The sequence below is a fragment of the Carcharodon carcharias genome, chromosome 23 (genome assembly GCF_017639515.1).
Source record: "Carcharodon carcharias isolate sCarCar2 chromosome 23, sCarCar2.pri, whole genome shotgun sequence".
NCBI classification, from domain to species: Eukaryota; Metazoa; Chordata; class Chondrichthyes; order Lamniformes; family Lamnidae; genus Carcharodon; species Carcharodon carcharias.
The window spans coordinates 51752079-51770389 of NC_054489.1; the positions used below are offsets into that span (position 1 = coordinate 51752079).

Below are 18311 nucleotides of genomic sequence, written 5' to 3' on the forward strand. Positions count from 1 at the left end.
GCCATCGTGATATTTTGCAAGGCGGCCGCACTATGAGTTCCGAGGTGTGCCCGCCATTAATTAACGGGCCAGTCAAGGTCCTTGAGGCAGCAATTGAAGACAATTTTTCACAGCCAGTGTGATTTTCAGTGCATCGCACGGACTAAACGGGCAGGTAGGTAGGCCACATTTTTAAAAACTTCATCCATGTGCAGGATAAGAGGGGTAAGTGGGCTCGCTAATGCGAGTTGTTAGAACTTTAGATTATTACTTGCTGCTGGTTGCTTGTGTGAACAGAACAACTTCATTTTGCTTCAGAACTGCTTTGACAGGAATAACCGGCTTCAGTTCAGGACTTTGGAGGAGTCATAACACTTGAGGCCTTCCAGGTATCAGACAGCCTTCCCTTACCCTGGGAATGGGGATTGTGGTCTTCGCTGGAGGCACCTCCTCTGAGGAGGAAGAGAGGGGCAGAAGGGGGAGGAGCCAGGAGTCCACATTCAGCCACCTATGGGAGGAGAGGCCCAGGCACAAAGGGCGCAGGGCCAACAGGAAGTCCAAGGTGGAAGGGGCTGCAGAAGATGCCTCTATCCTGCTGCCAGGGTTTACAGGTGGTGAAGCAGCTACCTCAATATGTCTGAGGTACAATGCTGAAGGAGGCTCCATCTCTCCAGGGAGACAGTGATCTCCATTTGCCAGATGATCGGCCCTGAGATCAGCTCGGACTGTGTGGGTAGACACCCCATGCCAGTGGCTCTGAAGGTCACAGTTGCCCTCAACCTCTATGCCTCCGGCTCTTTCCAGGGGTCAGTGGGAAATCTGTGTGGAGTCTACCAATCACTTGTGTCAAACTGGTGACAGACGCTATGTTCAGGCATGCATTGACTTTCATTCACAACCGCTCAGACAAGGCCAGCCAGGCTGAGCGAACCAGAGGCTTTACAGTGATTACTGGCTTCCCCCGTGTCCAGGGTGCTATAGACTGTGCACATGTGGCCATCAAGGTGCCAGCAGGTGAGCCCGGTGCCTTCGTCAACAGGAAGGGCTTCCACTCCATGAACGTGCAGATAGTGTGTGATCACAGGATGCTGATTCTACAAGTCTGTGCAAGGTACCCAGGCAGCTCCCACAACACCTACATCCTCAGACAGTCCCAGGTGCCGGGGCTCTTCAGTGCTCCAGCCCGGCTGGATGGATGGCTGCTGGGTGACAAGGGCTATCCCCTCAGAAGGTGGCTCATGACGCCTCTCTACCATCGAAGGAACAGAAGCTGAGCAGCGGTACAATAGGAGCCACAGCTCCACAAGGGCTGTGCTGGAGAGAGCCATCGGTCTTCTCAAGATGAGCTTCCAATACCTGGACCATTCAGGGGGCGCACTCCAGTACCCCCCAGATCGTGCGTCACTGATAGTGGTTGCATGCTGCGCTCTCCATAACCTGGCACTGGAAAGGGGGGAACGCAATGGAGGAAGAAGACATAGACACAGATGCTCTGTCTGCAGACGATGAGACGATGAGTCCAGTAGCGAGTCCGAGGATGAGCACACTCAGGAGAATGCTGAGGGGATAGACGCTGAGCCGGGCAGCCTACAGGGAAGCAGGGACACCCAGGAGGCTTTGATCCGACACTCCTTCAGCTAGCCTATCAAAGCTGGACCTCCAACACATGCCAGGGCTGCAGGCTCCATACTCGATACCTGAGAGCAACATCTGCCTGGTTAGAAACATTAACTATGTGCCTTGTTAATAAAGCTCAATGACAAACAAGTCACTTGTAACATCATGGGTTCCCTTTCACCTGCAGAACTAATGAAGCACCCAGAGGTTTGAGAACCAAAACATTTAATGATTGCCAACTTGCTTACAGAAATCAAAGTCCATTAAAAGGTATCGAACAGCACACCAACTTAAAAACAACTTAAACGTGGGGCATAAGGAAGCCACTAGTGATAAGCCTGTGCTGTGCCTAAGATGATTTACGCTTACGCTTATGGGTCCTACATCTTGGTGCTCCCCCCTCGCTGGCACCAGCATTGGAGACAGCTGCTCACTCTGCTGCCAGCGGCTGTCCTCTGGCCAGTGGAGCCTGTGCTGGCCCCCCCTGGGAGGGAGCGGCCAGTGCCACGTCGGGCATCTACCCAGTCGCCACAGCCTCATCAGATACCATGGTCACTGGCAGAGGGGCAGAGGAGCTGCTGCCCTCATCCAGAGCGCCCTGAGAGGAGCCCACAGCGACAAGCAGCTCGTGTGCCAACGTGAGGTTGCTTTAGACCTCCCTGCTCACCATTGATGGATGGGCATCTCGCTGGGATACTGGGTGCCCAATCCATCTCCCACAGACACTGACCAGCTGAGGTCATTGCCGGTGTGAGGGCTGCAGGTCCGAGCACATCCCCAGGAACCCCTGATTCAGCTCCTGGAGGAGCCTCTCCATGCGAGTCACCACTCTCTCCATGGAGGAGGCAGTGCGCTCGGCCATGAGGGTCATTGCATTGCTCATGCTCTGCATGGACTCCTCCATCACAGACACTATGGCACACATTCCCTCGTGTATCTCTGCCAGATCCTCCCGCTCTCCCTGCTGGACTTCCAGCATCTGCTGCCTCAGGGACAACTCTAGAGGCTCATCATCAGCCACCGACTGAGCATGTTCCTGGTCCCCAGCTGTCCTCCAGCTGCCGGCGCCCTGGGCACTCTCTGCCTCCGCCTGCACCTCAAGTGAGTGTGAAGTGCCCTCACCGCTGTGCCCCGAGATTCTAGCCGACGATCTTATTCCCACTGAGGCGCTGGTATCTGCGCTGGTGCCTGCCTGGCTGAGAGGGTGTGGCGCTGGTGCGTGTATATCTTCAGGGCCCTCAGGGGTCAGCGGCGGTCTCTCTGCCTCCTGAGTGTGGGCGTGCTCCAGAGAGGCTGAAAGGAAGAACAGGGACATTTGATGAGTTGAAGTTGTTACACTGATAATGTGAATGCCTGGCCCCTGGATCAGGATGTGCTCCTCCTTCCGTTATCAATGGGGATCCCATGTTGGAGGCTGAAATCAATATACAGTCAGCAGTGGAATGGTGGCAATGACAGACATTGTGACCTCAGTGCACTTACCTCCCACTGGCAGCCTAACGTCACCGCGGCCAGTAGGCCTGGGCACATGGTGCCTCTCCAGCTCGAGAGCCTCCTGCTCATATCTGGTCAGTATGAGTGGGTGGAGCTGCCCTCCACCAGTCCACAGCCGTTCAGCGTTATTGTGTGTGGCCTTCTCCTGAGAGGAGAGAGGAGCGTTGATTAGTCCACCCTAGCAACCTAACTGCTGGGCTAAGTGACCCATGCCAACACAGTACTCATCCTTTCCGAACACGAGGTCATTGAACCGCTTGCGGCACTGCACCCAGGTACGTCTCACCACATCGTGGGAGCTGACCCTTTCTGCCACCTCCTCCCAGGCACATTTTGTTATGTTGGGGGGGCCTCCTCCTCCTGTCCCTGGGCACCAGGATCTCGTAGTGTGCTGCCACCTCCTCGAGGAGGGCAGTGAGGCACTCATCCAAAAACCTGGGGGCCGAGTGCCCCACTGACCTGCCCTCCCGCCGGACCTGCTCTCTGAGGAGGCTATTCGACATCCTCCTGCCCGACATCAGCGGCAGCCTTAAGTCGGCTTTCTGCCCTGTTTTTGAATAGGCCACTGGGTCGCAGTTGGACCCAGCGAACATGGGCCTCCTGCCACCACCTGCCCCTTCCTGCCGATCCCAGGAGCCAGGATTTATGCTGGGCCCACCCTATAAAATGGTGGCGCACAGCTGATTGACCTGTGGCCACTCTCGCCGATCCCGCTCATCATAGGGAAAATCCTGGCCATAGAGTGTGTATTAAATCAATATAAGATAACCAATAACATACCAAAGAAAGGGTTCAAGATCATTACTCAGAGAATGACGACAATGTGGAATGCTCGGCCACATAGAGTGATAGAAGCTGAGAATTTTGATGTATTTAAGGGCTGACTTGATGTATATATGGGGGAGAAGGAAATAAACATCATAAAAACAGAAAATGCTGGAAATCCTCGGCAGCTCTGGCAGTATCTGTGGAGAGAGAGACTGAGTTAACAGGCTGGATATTCGCAGAGTGAGGGAGGTTCTGCAGAAGCTAAAAGATGGCGGATGGGACCCGTATTCGGAAATCCCACTCCCAGACAGAATTTTCACAAGTGGGCAGAGGGAGCAAGATATGAAGTGCACAGGTGCTATCTTCAAATTTAAACATGGCGCAGAGAAGAAGTAGGCCTGATCTTCACTCCAAAACCACTCTCAAAGCACAGTGTGTGTTCCAGGACTCAGTGTTGGACACATGAGCAGCTCAGAAGGCTAGAGGTAAAGATTTGTAAGCCTTAGGAGCTGTGTAAAGTAGCAGTCTCTGAGATTGAGGCTGCTGTCTGACCTCAGGGAAGGGGGGATGGGGTGGGCTGGAAAAGTGGAAGGGAACATCTGTGTGGGGCCTCCTCATCATTCCTTGCATCATCAGCCAAGTGTGGGGCATTACAGACTGCAGTCTCGCTGGGTGGGGAGTGTGTTGTCCAGGAAGATTGAAGAAATGGCCGGAACTCCTCCCCACATATGGCCTACAGAGGAAAGGCAGCGGCATCAGCGCGCGGCTAAAGCCAGAGTACCTAGGGATGAGCTGGCGGAGCCCCTAGAGAGAGCCACAAGATGGAGGAAGGTCAGATGCTACTGAGTGGAGGGTCTACTGGAACAGGTTCAGTTTCCTCGACACGACCGAGAAGCAATTCAGGCAATGACTTTGAATGTCTTGGGGTGTGGTCAGAGACACCTGTCTCATGTTGGAGGCAGACCTCACGCCTCGAACAACCGGTGCCCATGCACTGCCAGGTGCAGTCAAAGTTACTTTGGCCCTTGACCCCTCTGCAGCCAGCTCCTCCCAGGGTCTGCTGTGGACCTCTGCAGCATTTCACAAGCAGCACCCACAGCTGTATCACCTCAGTCACTGATGCCCCTCTTTGCTGATGCTGGGGAGCACGTAATTTCCCCACACATGTGGAGTCACAGACTCAAGAGAGCAACAGGGTTCATCTCCATAGCTGGCTTTCCACAAGTGTAAGGTGTGATGGATTGCACACACATCACCATCGAAGCACCATCACAGGAGGTGCACAGATTCATCAATCGAAAGTCATTTCATTCTATCAACACGCAGCTTGAGTGAGACCAAAATGAGATAATCCTTCACGAGCATGCACAATCCCCCAGAAACTGCCACAGCTCTTACATCCCGACAGAGTCACACCTGCCGCAACATTTCAAGCCTAGACCTTGGGTCTGTGCCTGGGCACTAGGGGACAATGGGCTACCCATTGAGGAGATGGCTCCTCACCGCCTTGCGCCGACTGAAGACGTGACTGCAGCGTTGATATGTAACACCAGATGAGGGCATTCATCCAGCTGGCTATTGGCCTTGTGAAGTTGTGGTTCTGATGCCTTGACCACTTTGGGAGGAACGCTCCAGTTCTTTCCTGAAAAGGATAGTGATGGCCTCCCATGTGCTGCATAATATGGTGCAGTGAAGGAGCGTTCACAGTCAGGAGCCAGAGGCTGGCGATGGACACTGCTCATCAGAGGAAGAAGTGGAGGAGGAGGAGGACAAAGAGGAGGAGGAGGACCTCTTCGGCTCAAATGAAGATGCCACTGAGGTTGTTGACAATGGGAGAAATCCTGAACGAAGTGTCTGCTTACCCAGGGCCGGCTCAGTACACGATGCCATAATCACCAGGGAACACTTAATCTAGAGGCGCTCCCCCTAGGCAGCATTGAGTACCTAGCTGCACCTTCAGCAGCAAATGCCTGGAAAACCATCACTTCATAAATGTACAACAGCAACATAGGTGCCTCACGTTTTCCAGCAGATTCCAATTCCCCAACAAGAGAGAAAATCAACAAGTGCCCTTGACCCTGTCATCACAATGGCTGAGTTCTGGGCCATCAGCAGCCTGAATTCACCTGTGTTAAGGGATTGACCTTGATATGCCCTGTGACAGAGACTAACAAGTGTATGTTCGAGGCTGTCAGGGACATGGAGAGTGCGTCACCTCGTACCTAACGGAAGCCCGGTCCCTATGTCAAGCGTGGAATGTGAGGTAAGACCCATCACATGCGGATATGACTTTTGGACCAATAGAAATGCAGCAACTCAAGACTGTGCAACATAAAGACACCCTGTGTGATGGGCAAACCATCCACGTACTTTGAGTTTAATCTGCCTCTTCTGGCAGGATCGTGGGATACCCACAATGTTCAGTGCAGCAGCTCACCAAGGTTCCTTGTCAGCCCATGGCGTGTAACACTTAGAAGGACAAGGACGTAATTTCAATGCCAGCTCCCACAAATGCAGTCTTCACTCAAAAACACATACAGTCCTGGCCTGTGGGGTTGCCGCTGTGCTTTAGCTGAGCACGTGTACAAATGATGTCACCACCTTTATCTCGCCCCTCTGGCTGGGCCTACACTAAATCGATTGCTGCTCCTCCAGAATTTCAATCAGTACAAAGTTCCTCAGACACCAATGGATAGAAATCGAGGGCCCTCAACTTCCACACCCCAGGGTTGGCTCCTGTTGTCATTGTAAATATTACTGAGGACCTGACCTTCCTCTGAATGACATGTGTGACCACACCCTTCACAAGTGTCATGTGCCTGAGATGGACTTCTAGCTGCAATTTTCATTGACGCTAGTAAGAACATGCAGTTTACTGTTTACCCGGCTATTGTATGTGCCGCTCTGCAAGTATATGCCACTACACCCATCCTTTGTGTTAGACAGTGTATTTACAGTCGATGGAAAGTTCATGCTTACAATGTGAGACACTACACCACGGTGAATCCATCAGTGCTTGAGTCACCATGGCACCCTGAGCTCAGGAACACTCCTGTGTTGAGCCCCCTTGTTGTCTGGGAGGAGGTGGAGGACAGGCTGATTACCTCTCTCCCCTATAAGTCATTGAGGAGCATGACAGCCAACCTCTGTGCAGGGGCCTGTTGGGGACCTACCTGAGACTGTGGGTCCTGTTTCTCTGCAAGCGCTGCCTTGGTCACTGGAATGTGAGGGCTCTAGCGAAGTGGCCGGGAAGCTGTGGAAGGTGAAGATGCAGAATTGTTCTCACGACCCTAATATTCCTCTGCAATTTCCTCAATCATGGCTGATTTAATTTTGTTTTATCTGCCTTTGATCCATATTACATGGTAACTGACCTAACACAGATTTCTCAATCTCTGTCTTAAAAATCCCAATTGACTCCCAGTATCCACAGCCTCTACGCAGACAGAGTTCTATTTCCAACACCCTTTGAGTGAAAGGAACAATTTCTGATTTCACTTCGAAATTGTGCAGCTCTAACGTTAAGATCATGCCTCCTTGTTTTGGGTTTCCCCAGCAGACAAAGTGCCTTCTCTCCATCAAATCCATTAACCATTGAAAACATCTTGACAGGCTCACCCCTTAATTTCTTAAACTCAAGGGAATACAAACCTAGTGCAACCTGTCCTCATCATTTAACCTTTTAAGCGCTGGTATAATTCTGAGGAACCTGTGCTGCATTCTTTCCAAGGCCGGGATAACCTTTCTGAGGTGCAGTGCCCAGAACTGAACACAATACTCCAGATAGGATCTGACTAAGGCTCCATGGAACTGAAATATTACCTCCTCCCCTTTTGTATTCCAGTTCTTGAGAGAAGAGCCAACATCCCATCAGCCTTTTTGATTCCTTTTTAAGCCTAGCTTTTCCTGATCCATGTACATGGACTTCTGCTCATTTCTTAGCACTTTGATAGCAATTCAAATTCAGGACACGAACCTGGAGCAAATGAAACAGAAAATGCCAAAAATACTCAATGGGTTAGATAGCGTCGGTGCAGAGGAAGACAGAGTTAACCTTTCCGGTCTGTCACATTTTATCAGAACAGTTCTGCCTTAGGCCTCGTCCACCCCTTTAAGATTTCAGACAGGTCAGAGATGCACGTGTGAGAGGTGGAAGGGCTACCCAGGGAATTTTACAGGCCCCCCCCAGCCTGCAAACCCAACAGAGAGTTGGGGGGGGGTGGGGGAGCACAAAATTCTACCCAGTAAAGTAATCAATGCACAGCCTGAGAGTTTGGTAGAGGCAGATCTAATCATGGCTTTCAACAGAGAATTGTATTATTACCTTAAAAGGAAAAATTTGCTTGGCAACTGGAAAAAGAGTAGGGTAGTGAGACTAGATGAGTTGTTGTTGCAGTGAGCCAGCATGGACATGAGGGGCTGAATGGCCTCTTTCAGTGCTGTAACTTCTATGGCCAGGATTTTACAGCCCGACTGCAGCATGTCTCTCTCTGGCGGATGCGATGAGCCTTTTAAATCTACGTTCAGCCCAGCGGGACAATAACATCCTGCCGGGCGGGAGGGGCTGTGAAATCCTGGCCTATGATTATACGCGACGTAGGAGACACCTTAATGCCCCTTGGAATTGTATTGCCAGGACTGTTCCACAGTGGGTTCAGGATGAAGGCAGAATGATTTCTCAAAACCCACCTTTAGAATTACTGACCTGTAGTGAGGAAGGGACCGAACTAGACTCAGGTCGATCCAACTTAGCCCTAAGTCACCTCTGCAGTGCTTGTTCCTGAATTCAGAGGAGCTGCTCAGGAAATAAGACCCTAACAGTTACAGCAAGAAAGGTCTGCATTAGCAGCTTTCATAACCTCAGGACATCACAACACCCTTTATGACCAATGAAGTACATTTGAAGTGTAGGCGCTATTGTAATGCTGGAAATCCTGAGGGGTCTTGACAGGGGGGATGTGAAGAGGATGTTTCCTCTTGTGGGAGAATCTAGAATGAGGGGTCACTGTTTAAAAATAAGGGGGCACCCATTTAAAACAGAGATGAGGAGAATTTTTTTTCTCTCAGAGGATTGAGAGTCTTTGGAACTCTCTTCCTCAAAAGGCAGTGGGAGCAGAGTCTCTGAATATTTTTAAGGCAGAGCTAGATAGGTTCTTGATTAACAAGGGGGTGAAAGGCTATCGGGGGGTTGGGCAGGAATGTGGGGTTGAGGATACATTCAGATCAGTCATGATTTTATTGAATGGCAGAGCAGGCTTGAAGGACTGAGTGGCCTATTCTTGCTCCTAATTCATATGTCCTTATGAAAACACAGCAACATATATGCACACAGCAAACAGTAATGTGATAATGACCCGACAATCTCTTTTAGTGATGTTGGCTGAAGATAAAAATTGACCAGGACACCAGAGCACTCTGCTGCTCAATAACTCTGCTGTTTTGAACAGCACCAGGGGAACTTTTACATCCATTTGAGAAGGCAGATGGGACCTCAGTTTAAAGTCTCTTCTGAAAGATGGCACCACCGACAGAGCAGCACTCCCTCCGTCTTGCACTGGGGTGTCAGATAGATTATGTGACCAAGTCTCGGGAATGGGCTTGGACCCACATTATGATTCTGAAATGAAGGTGTGCCTCACTGTGCCATGGCCTTAACCCTTCGTGTCTCGGCTCGCTCTCAGTGTTACAGCAGGGATCATAAAGCCGAGTCATCAACAGAGTTCTGTGATGTGAGGAGGGTATGGAATGATGAGAAAACAATGAAATGGCTAAATGTAGAATGTATGCTGCCCTGAGCTTCTGTGAATCTAGTTTAGGACAAAGAAAACAAGGTTTTAAGAAGAAACCATTATACTCAATGCAAAACAGGAATTCAGATAACCAATGCTCTGATATTTCACATGGTAGAACTAGTAACATTGTGAGCATGTTAAAATAGAAATGATTGAATTACTTGTTTACAGGGTTTGAGTAAGGGTTTGTTCAGCTTGGTTGGGAGGGGTGCGATCCTTGGCATTCTGTTATTACTTGCGTTATATTTTTATATTTAGAAGCATTAAATGATTAAAGCCAGAACTTAACTGGCCACAGGCCAGCATCACACTGAGCTCCCCATCACTGCCCAGCTCCTTCACTGTGGTTATATCAGACAGTATCACAGAGAGCAGGTTCAGGTCGATTAGAGGGTTACAGTGAAAGTTACAGGGTGGAACAGAGGAAGCGACAGTGAGGGGTGCGGGGTATATCAGAGAGTGTTACAGTGAGGGGTGTGGGGTATATCAGAGAGTGTTACAGTGAGGGGTGTGGGGTACATCAGAGAGTGTTACAGTGAGGGGTGTGGGGCACATCAGAGTGTGTTACAGTGAGGGGTGTGGGGTATATCAGAGTGTGTTACAGTGAGGGGTGTGGGGTATATCAGAGTGTGTTACAGGGAGGGGTGTGGGGTATATCAGAGTGTGTTACAGTGAGGGGTGTGGCGTATATCAGAGTGTGTTACAGTGAGGGGTGTGGGGTATATCAGAGTGTGTTACAGGGAGGGGTGTGGGGTATATCAGAGTGTGTTACAGTGAGGGGTGTGGCGTATATCAGAGTGTGTTACAGTGAGGGGTGTGGGGTATATCAGAGTGTGTTACAGTGAGGGGTGTGGGGCACATCAGAGTGTGTTACGGTGAGGGGTGTGGGGTATATCAGAGCGTGTTACAGGGAGGGGTGTGGGGTATATCAGAGTGTTACAGTGAGGGGTGTTGGGTATATCAGAGTGTGTTACAGTGAGGGGTGTGGGGTATATCAGAGCGTGTTACAGTGAGGGGTGCGGGGCACATCAGAGTGTGTTACAGGGAGGGGTGTGGGGTATATCAGAGTGTGTTACAGTGAGGGGTGTGGGGTATATCAGAGTGTGTTACAGTGAGGGGTGTGGGGTATATCAGAGAGTGTTACAGTGAGGGGTGTGGGGTATATCAGAGTGTGTTACAGTGAGGGGTGCGGGGTATATCAGAGTGTTACAGTGAGGGGTGTGGGGTATATCAGAGTGTGTTACAGTGAGGGGTGTGGGGTATATCAGAGAGTGTTACAGGGAGGGGTGTGGGGTATATCAGAGTGTGTTACAGTGAGGGGTGTGGGGTATATCAGAGTGTGTTACAGTGAGGGGTGTGGGGTATATCAGTGTTATAGTGAGGGTGTGGGGTATATCAGAGAGTGTTACAGTGAGGGGTGTGGGGTATATCAGAGTGTGTTACAGTGTGGGGTGTGGGGTATATCAGAGTGTGTTACAGGGAGGGGTGTGGGGTATATCAGAGAGTGTTACAGTGAGGGGTGTGGTGTACATCAGAGTGTGTTACAGGGAGGGGTGTGGGGTATATCAGAGTGTGTTACAGTGAGGGGTGTGGGGTATATCAGAGTGTGTTACAGGGAGGGGTGTGGGGTATATCAGAGTGTGTTACAGGGAGGGGTGTGGGGTATATCAGAGTGTTACAGTGAGGGGTGCGGGGTATATCAGAGTGTTACAGTGAGGGGTGCGGGGTATATCAGTGTTACAGTGAGGGGTGTGGGGTACATCAGAGTGTGTTGCAGTGAGGGGTGCGGGTTATATCAGTGTTACAGTGAGGGGTGCGGGGTATATCAGTGTTACAGTGAGGGGTGCGGGGTATATCAGTGTTATAGTGAGGGGTGCGGGGTATATCGGAGTGTTACAGTGAGGGGTGTGGGGTATATCAGAGTGTGTTACAGTGAGGGGTGTGGGGTATATCAGAGTGTGTTACAGTGAGGGGTGTGGGGTATATCAGAGTGTGTTACAGTGAGAGGTGTGGGGTATATCAGAGTGTGTTACAGGGAGGGGTGTGGGGTATATCAGAGTGTGTTACAGTGAGGGGTGTGGGGTATATCAGAGTGTGTTACAGTGAGGGGTGTGGGGTATATCAGAGTGTGTTACAGGGAGGGGTGTGGGGTATATCAGAGTGTGTTACAGGGAGGGGTGTGGGGTATATCAGAGTGTTACAGTGAGGGGTGCGGGGTATATCAGAGTGTTACAGTGAGGGGTGCGGGGTATATCAGTGTTACAGTGGGGGGTGTGGGGTACATCAGAGTGTGTTACAGTGAGGGGTGCGGGTTATATCAGTGTTACAGTGAGGGGTGCGGGGTATATCAGTGTTACAGTGAGGGGTGTGGGGTATATCAGAGTGTTACAGTGAGGGGTGCGGGGTATATCAGTGTTATAGTGAGGGGTGCGGGGTATATCGGAGTGTTACAGTGAGGGGTGTGGGGTATATTAGTGTTACAGTGAGGGGTGTGGGTTATATCAGTGTTATAGTGAGGGGTGTGGGTTATATCAGTGTTACAGTGAGGGGTGCGAGGTATATCAGTGTTACAGTGAGGGGTGCGGGGTATATCAGTGTTACAGTGAGGGGTGCAGGGTATATCAGTGTTACAGTGAGGGGTGCGGGGTGTATCAGTGTTACAGTGAGGGGTGTGGGGTATATCAGTGTTACAGTGAGGGGTGTGGGGTATATCAGTGTTACAGTGAGGGGTGTGAGGTATATCAGTGTTACAGTGAGGGGTGTGAGATATATCAGTGTTACAGTGAGGGGTGTGGGTTATATCAGTGTTACAGTGAGGGGTGTGGGTTATATCAGTGTTATAGTGAGGGGTGCGGGGTGTATCAGTGTTACAGTGAGGGGTGCAGGGTATATCAGTGTTACAGTGAGGGGTGCGGGGTGTATCAGTGTTACAGTGAGGGGTGTGGGGTATATCAGTGTTACAGTGAGGGGTGTGGGGTATATCAGTGTTACAGTGAGGGGTGTGACATATATCAGTGTTACAGTGAGGGGTGTGGGTTATATCAGTGTTACGGTGAGGGGTGTGGGGTATATCAGTGTTACAGTGAGGGGTGTGGGGTATATCAGTGTTACAGTGAGGGGTGCAGGATATATCAGTGTTACAGTGAGGGGTGTGAGGTATATCAGTGTTAAAGTGAGGTGTGTGGGGTATATCAGTGTTACAGTGAGGGGCGTGATTTATATCAATGTTACAGTTAGGGATGTGAGTTATATCAGTGTTACAGTGAGGGGTGTGGGGTATATCAGTGTTACAGTGAGGGGTGTGAGATATATCAGTGTTACGTTGAGGGGTGTGGGTTATATCAGTGTTACAGTGAGGGATGTGAGGTATATCAGAGTGTTAAATTAGGGGTGTGGGGTATATCAGTGTTACAGTGAGGGGTGTGGGGTATATCAGTGTTACAGTGAGGGGTGTGTAGTATATCAGGGGGTGTTCCAGTGAGGCAAGTGAGGTACATCAGACAGTGTTTCAGTGGGCGGTATGGATTATATCCGTGTTACAGTGAGGGCTGTAAGGTACCTCAGAGAGTGTGTTACAGTGAGGGACGTGAGGCATATCAGTGTTACAGTGAAGGGTGTAGCTTATATCAGTGTTGCAATGAGGGGTGTAGGGTATATGCTTCTCCTGGGACCAAACCCAGGTGTGCCACAGCTCTCAGGAATTCACTTTGATTGTCCTCAGTGTTCCCACTATTTTCTGAGGTATGAGATTTCTTGGGGTCCTTCCACTAGCATCAGGCTTGGTGCTCCTTCAACTCTCTTAAAGTACTTCATGATTGTGCACACCCCAGGTCAATCACAGGCCTCACTGTTTTCTTGATTAGTGACTTCAATATTAGAAAACTCTCTTAGTTTTCAGTAGCTCTTCTGTTGCTGGCCTACACTGCTGGCAGCTTTCACTCTCTGCCTGTTTCCAAGCTGTTCCATCTCCTGGCATAAACTGTCCGTCTTCTGTGAAAAGTTATGCAGATAAACACAAAACAAAAGGGTATTCACACTGCAATGTATCTCATGGCAATGTAACATACCTAGGATGTCCCAGGTAGGGATTTCAACTAACTAGCTTCACCTCCCAAAACATCTCATTTATTATGGGACCCACATGAATAATTTAAATCCCTTATGAAGACTGTTGTAAACATCTTGTCTCCATTATGAAAGCTTGACTGAGAGCCCAAACTTCGATTCCTTTGTAGGTATGTACAAAGGCAAACATTGCATGATTGACAGCTCTTTGTCTTACATCTATTTTGTCACTAGCTTAATGTTTATTTATACAAGATAAAGGAGTTTCAAGTGCTTATAGTTTCTACTATTAATACTTTAAATGTTTGGTTGATTGACAGTTTTAAAGGGTTATAATAACAGCAGTTTGTTAAAGTTATGAATGCCTGTTTTTAAAGCTTTTCCATACCTGCCAATGTTAATTATAGGGTTCATTGGTTCTACACAAAGAGTATACTTTGGTCAATGGTTATGGATGTATTATGAGTTTACATTGGGATTGGTTGGAGGGACATGGGTTGGATGGAGGTTATGACAAGCCATTGGGGGTGGGGGGTGTAAGTGTCGGCATGGGGGGTAGGCAAGAGTAAGACCTTTTGAAGTTATCTTTCAAAAGATTCCCGCCTCCAAACCATAGTTCATGAATCCTCTGAGGGCCTGTGACTGTGACTCCTTGAGAAGTTGGCCCAACTCCATGAAAATTGTTGCGGGCTAGGAGATCTCTAACCCCACAATGGAGCTGGCCTGGTTGGGAATGCAGGATGCGGGTTCGCTGCCCACAGTCTTCTCCCTTGCTCGTGGAAATTGGGGGCGCTGGAAGTGGGGGCATGAATCCCAGAATCGTGCTTCATTCGCCATTTTTAAAGGCCTGGACTCCACAAAAATCTGGCCCTTTGTGCCCTGGCTTGTAAAACTCAGTTACATTAATCCCTTGTTCAACATTTTAATTGAGCAGCAACATTACATCACTGCTCCCTTCCATGCCCCTGCCTGGTGGGCACTAATGTGCCCAGACCATTTGCCTTTCCCATTTGCCGCCTTCCCCAGCCCATCAACAATGCAGTTAACTGGAGGTGTGCAGGGTTTTGGCTGCCCCCCCACCCACTTCACTCCCCACTGCACCGCATCCCAGAGGTGTCAAGAGATGCACAGGCCATCCAGAAGCACCCTTTTTACAGACCCGACACCTGAACTTGCCTCCATGAAAATACAGCCCTGTATTTGAGAAACAGTGTAATTGTGACGCAGTGCAGGATGGCTTTCCAGGCTGTTTGGACTCTCCTTTACCCTGTGTTCAAAGAGCCAGAAGGGTTTCATTTCCAGCCCTAATGTATCTCCCAGAATTTCCAGGAGATATATGTTATAGGAGGTATAGATTATACTGCTATCATGTGACTTGTAATAGCCAATTACAGAACAGCAGAAACCCTGGGGTTGGTCTTACACTGGAAACTGCACCTCGATGGTGGAAATGTGGTGCAGGGCCAGATTGGGGGCTGGGTTTAAGAAATTAAACAAGAAGAAAAGAATGTAATGTCCTCCTTTTATAATAGTAACCTTGAATCTGTTTCTAACCTTCAGCTAAGCAGAACCAGCTCTTGACCCAAGATGGCTTCATGATGTACCTGCTGTCTCCTGATGGGGACGTGTTTAACTCCAGCCATGACCAGGTTTTCCAAGACATGACCCATCCACTCAGCCACTACTTCATCTCTTCTTCCCATAACACCTATCTGATGGAGGACCAGCTGGGAGGACCCAGCAGTACTGAGGCCTATATTAGGTAAGCTATCATCAGCTTCTTATGTGAATTACGTTTAGGTGGTCTCACTCCCAGTTCTAGCAGAGCTGGACCCAGAACACAAAGTCAGGACTGTGATGGGAATACTCTCCACTTGCCTGGATTAGTGTGACTGTGACAACACTCAAGAAACTCAACATCATCCAGGGCAAAGCAGCCCACTTGATCAACACCCCATCCACCACTTTCAGTATTCATTCCCCCTACCACCATTGCACAGTGGCAGCAGTTGTTCCATCAACAAGATACACTGCTGCAAATCATTCCTTCAGCAGCACCTTCCAAACCCGCGATCTCTACCATCTCTACAAAGGCAGCAGCCACATGGGAACACCACCGCCTGGAAGTTCCCCTCCAAGCCACTCACCATCCTGACTTGGAAATATATCACCGTTCCTTCAGTGTTACTGGGTCAAAATCCTGGAACCCCCTCCCTAACAGCACTGTGGGTGTACCTACACCACATGGACTGCAGTGGTTCAAGAAGGCAGCTCACCCTCACTGTTTCAAGGGGCAATTAGGGATGGGCAATAAATACTGGCCTAGCCAGCAACGTTCACATCCCGTGAAAGAGTAAAACACTGTCCATCATTTGGCACCAATTAGGAATATCAGTCAGAGGTCATAGTTTCAAAAATTTCAGTGCTGCTGGTTCTTCCGCTTTACAAATCCTTTTAACATTATTGTTGCTGTCAAGCTCACACAGTATTGGGGCCTTTTAAAAAAAAATTTTTGGGTACGGGTGCCACTTGCAAAGGCCAGCCTCGTCCCATCCCTTGTCACCCATCAGAAGGTGGTGAGCTGCCTCCTTGAACCGCTGCAGTCCACGTGCTGTAGGTACACCCACGGTGCTGTTAGGAAGGGTGTTCCAGGATTTTGACCCAGTAAGAATAAAGGAACAGTGATATATTTCCAAGCCAGGATGGTGAGTGACTTGGAGGGGAACTTCCATGTGGTGGTGTTCCCATGTGGCTGCTGCCCTTGTCCTTCTTGGTGGAAAAGGTCACAGGTTTGGAAGGTGCTATCGAAGGAGTCTTGGTGAGTTCCTGCAGTGCATCTTGTAGAGGGTACACACTGCTGCTACTGTGCGTTGATGGTGGAGAGAGTGAATGTTGAAGGTGATGGGTGGGGTGCCAGTCAAGTGGGTTGCTTTGTCCTGGAAGGTGTCAAGCCTCTTGAGTGTTGTGGGAGCTGCACTCATCCAGGCAAGTGGGGAGTATTCCACCACACTCCTGAATTGTGCTTTGCAGATGGTGGACAGACCTTGGGGAGTCAGGAGGTGAGTTACTCGCCATGAAATTCCTAACCCCTGACCTGCTCTTGTAGCCACAGTATTTATATGGCTAGTCCAGTCCTGATCAATGGTAACCCCAAGAATGTTGGTAGAGGAGAATTCAGTGATGGTAAAGCCATTGAATGTCAAAGAGAAATGGTTGGATTCTCTCTTGTTGGAGATGGTCATTGCCTGGCACTTGTGTGTGATGCCAATGTTACTTGCCGCTTAATTGCCTAAGCTAGGTCTGGGATGTTGTCCAGGTCTTGCTGTGTACAGGCACAGGTATTTGTGGGTTGAGAGCTCATGCAGGAGAAACATCTTTATTTCATTGACATTTTGAGGAGATTAGCAGCGTTTGTAATTACTACGAATATATCTTTTATTACGAGAGAAATGGAACATAAAAGTAAGGATGTTATGTTCAGTTATCCAGGGCATTAGTAAGAGCGCACATCGAATATCGAATAACGCTGCTCCCAATGCAGTTTCCTCTACATTGGAGAGACCAAACGCAGATTGGGTGACCGCTTTGTGGAACATCTTCGGTCTGTCTGCGAGCATGACCCAGACCTCCCTGTCCCTTGCCATTTCAACACTCCACCCTGCTCTCATGCCCATATGTCTGTCCTTGGCCTGCTGCATTGTTCCAGTGAAGCTCAAAGCAAACTGGAGGAACAACACCTCATCTTCCAACTAGGCACTTTACAGCCTTCCGGAATGAATATTCAGTTCAACAACTTTAGATCATGAGCTCTCTCCTCTATCCCCACCCCCTTTCCGATCTCCCTTTTCTCCAATAATTTATATATATTTTTCTTTTCCCACGTATTTCCATTATTTTTAAATGTTTTTCCATCCATTGTTTTATCTCTTCCTTTTAGCCTGTTTCGATTCCCCCCACCCCACCCCCACTAGTGCTATCTGTACCTTGCTCATCCTGCTTTCTACCCTTAAATAGCACATTCCTTAGATAATATCACCACCTTCAACACCTCTTTGTCCTTTTGTCTACGACATCTTTTGGCAATCTCCACCTATCGCTGGCCCTCTATCCAGCTCTACCTGTCCCACCCCCTCTTAAACCAGCTTATATTTCACCTCATTTCTATTTCTCTTTAGTTCTGATGAAGAGTCATTCAGACTCAAAACGCTAACTGTGTTCCTCTCCGCAGATGCTGTCAGACCTGCTGAGTTTTTCCAGGTATTTTGTTTTTGTCCTTGAATATTCTTTCAGAGGGCTGTACAACTTTGGAACTCTCTGCCCCTTAAGGTGGTGGAGGAGGGGTCATTGAATATTTTTAAGGCAGAGGTAGACAGATTTTTGTTAGGCAAGGGAATCAAAGGTTAACAGGGGGTAGATGGGAATGTGGAACCCAAAGAAGACTGAAGACGTTTCCCTAGATCTTTAGATCTAGATGTGTGAAGTTGAAGACAGGTATAATATCAACCCGATGAGTTTTTGGCAGCATAATTGCGAGCACTTAGAGAAGAAACATCCAAATATTCTCTTCTTATGGCAAGTTATTATCAACAGATGGCC

General features: G+C 49.2%; 1 protein-coding gene across 1 annotated transcript in view; it reads left to right on the plus strand.

Moving 5' to 3' along the window:
* The window catches only part of LOC121269131 (1-phosphatidylinositol 4,5-bisphosphate phosphodiesterase delta-3-like), a 195189-nt gene that overhangs the window by 94859 nt on the left and 82019 nt on the right, over positions 1 to 18311 (plus strand). The window contains exon 6 of the mRNA XM_041173618.1: positions 15276 to 15477. Coding sequence (XP_041029552.1) covers positions 15276 to 15477 — 202 coding nt within the window. The remainder of the gene's footprint in view (positions 1 to 15275; positions 15478 to 18311) is intronic.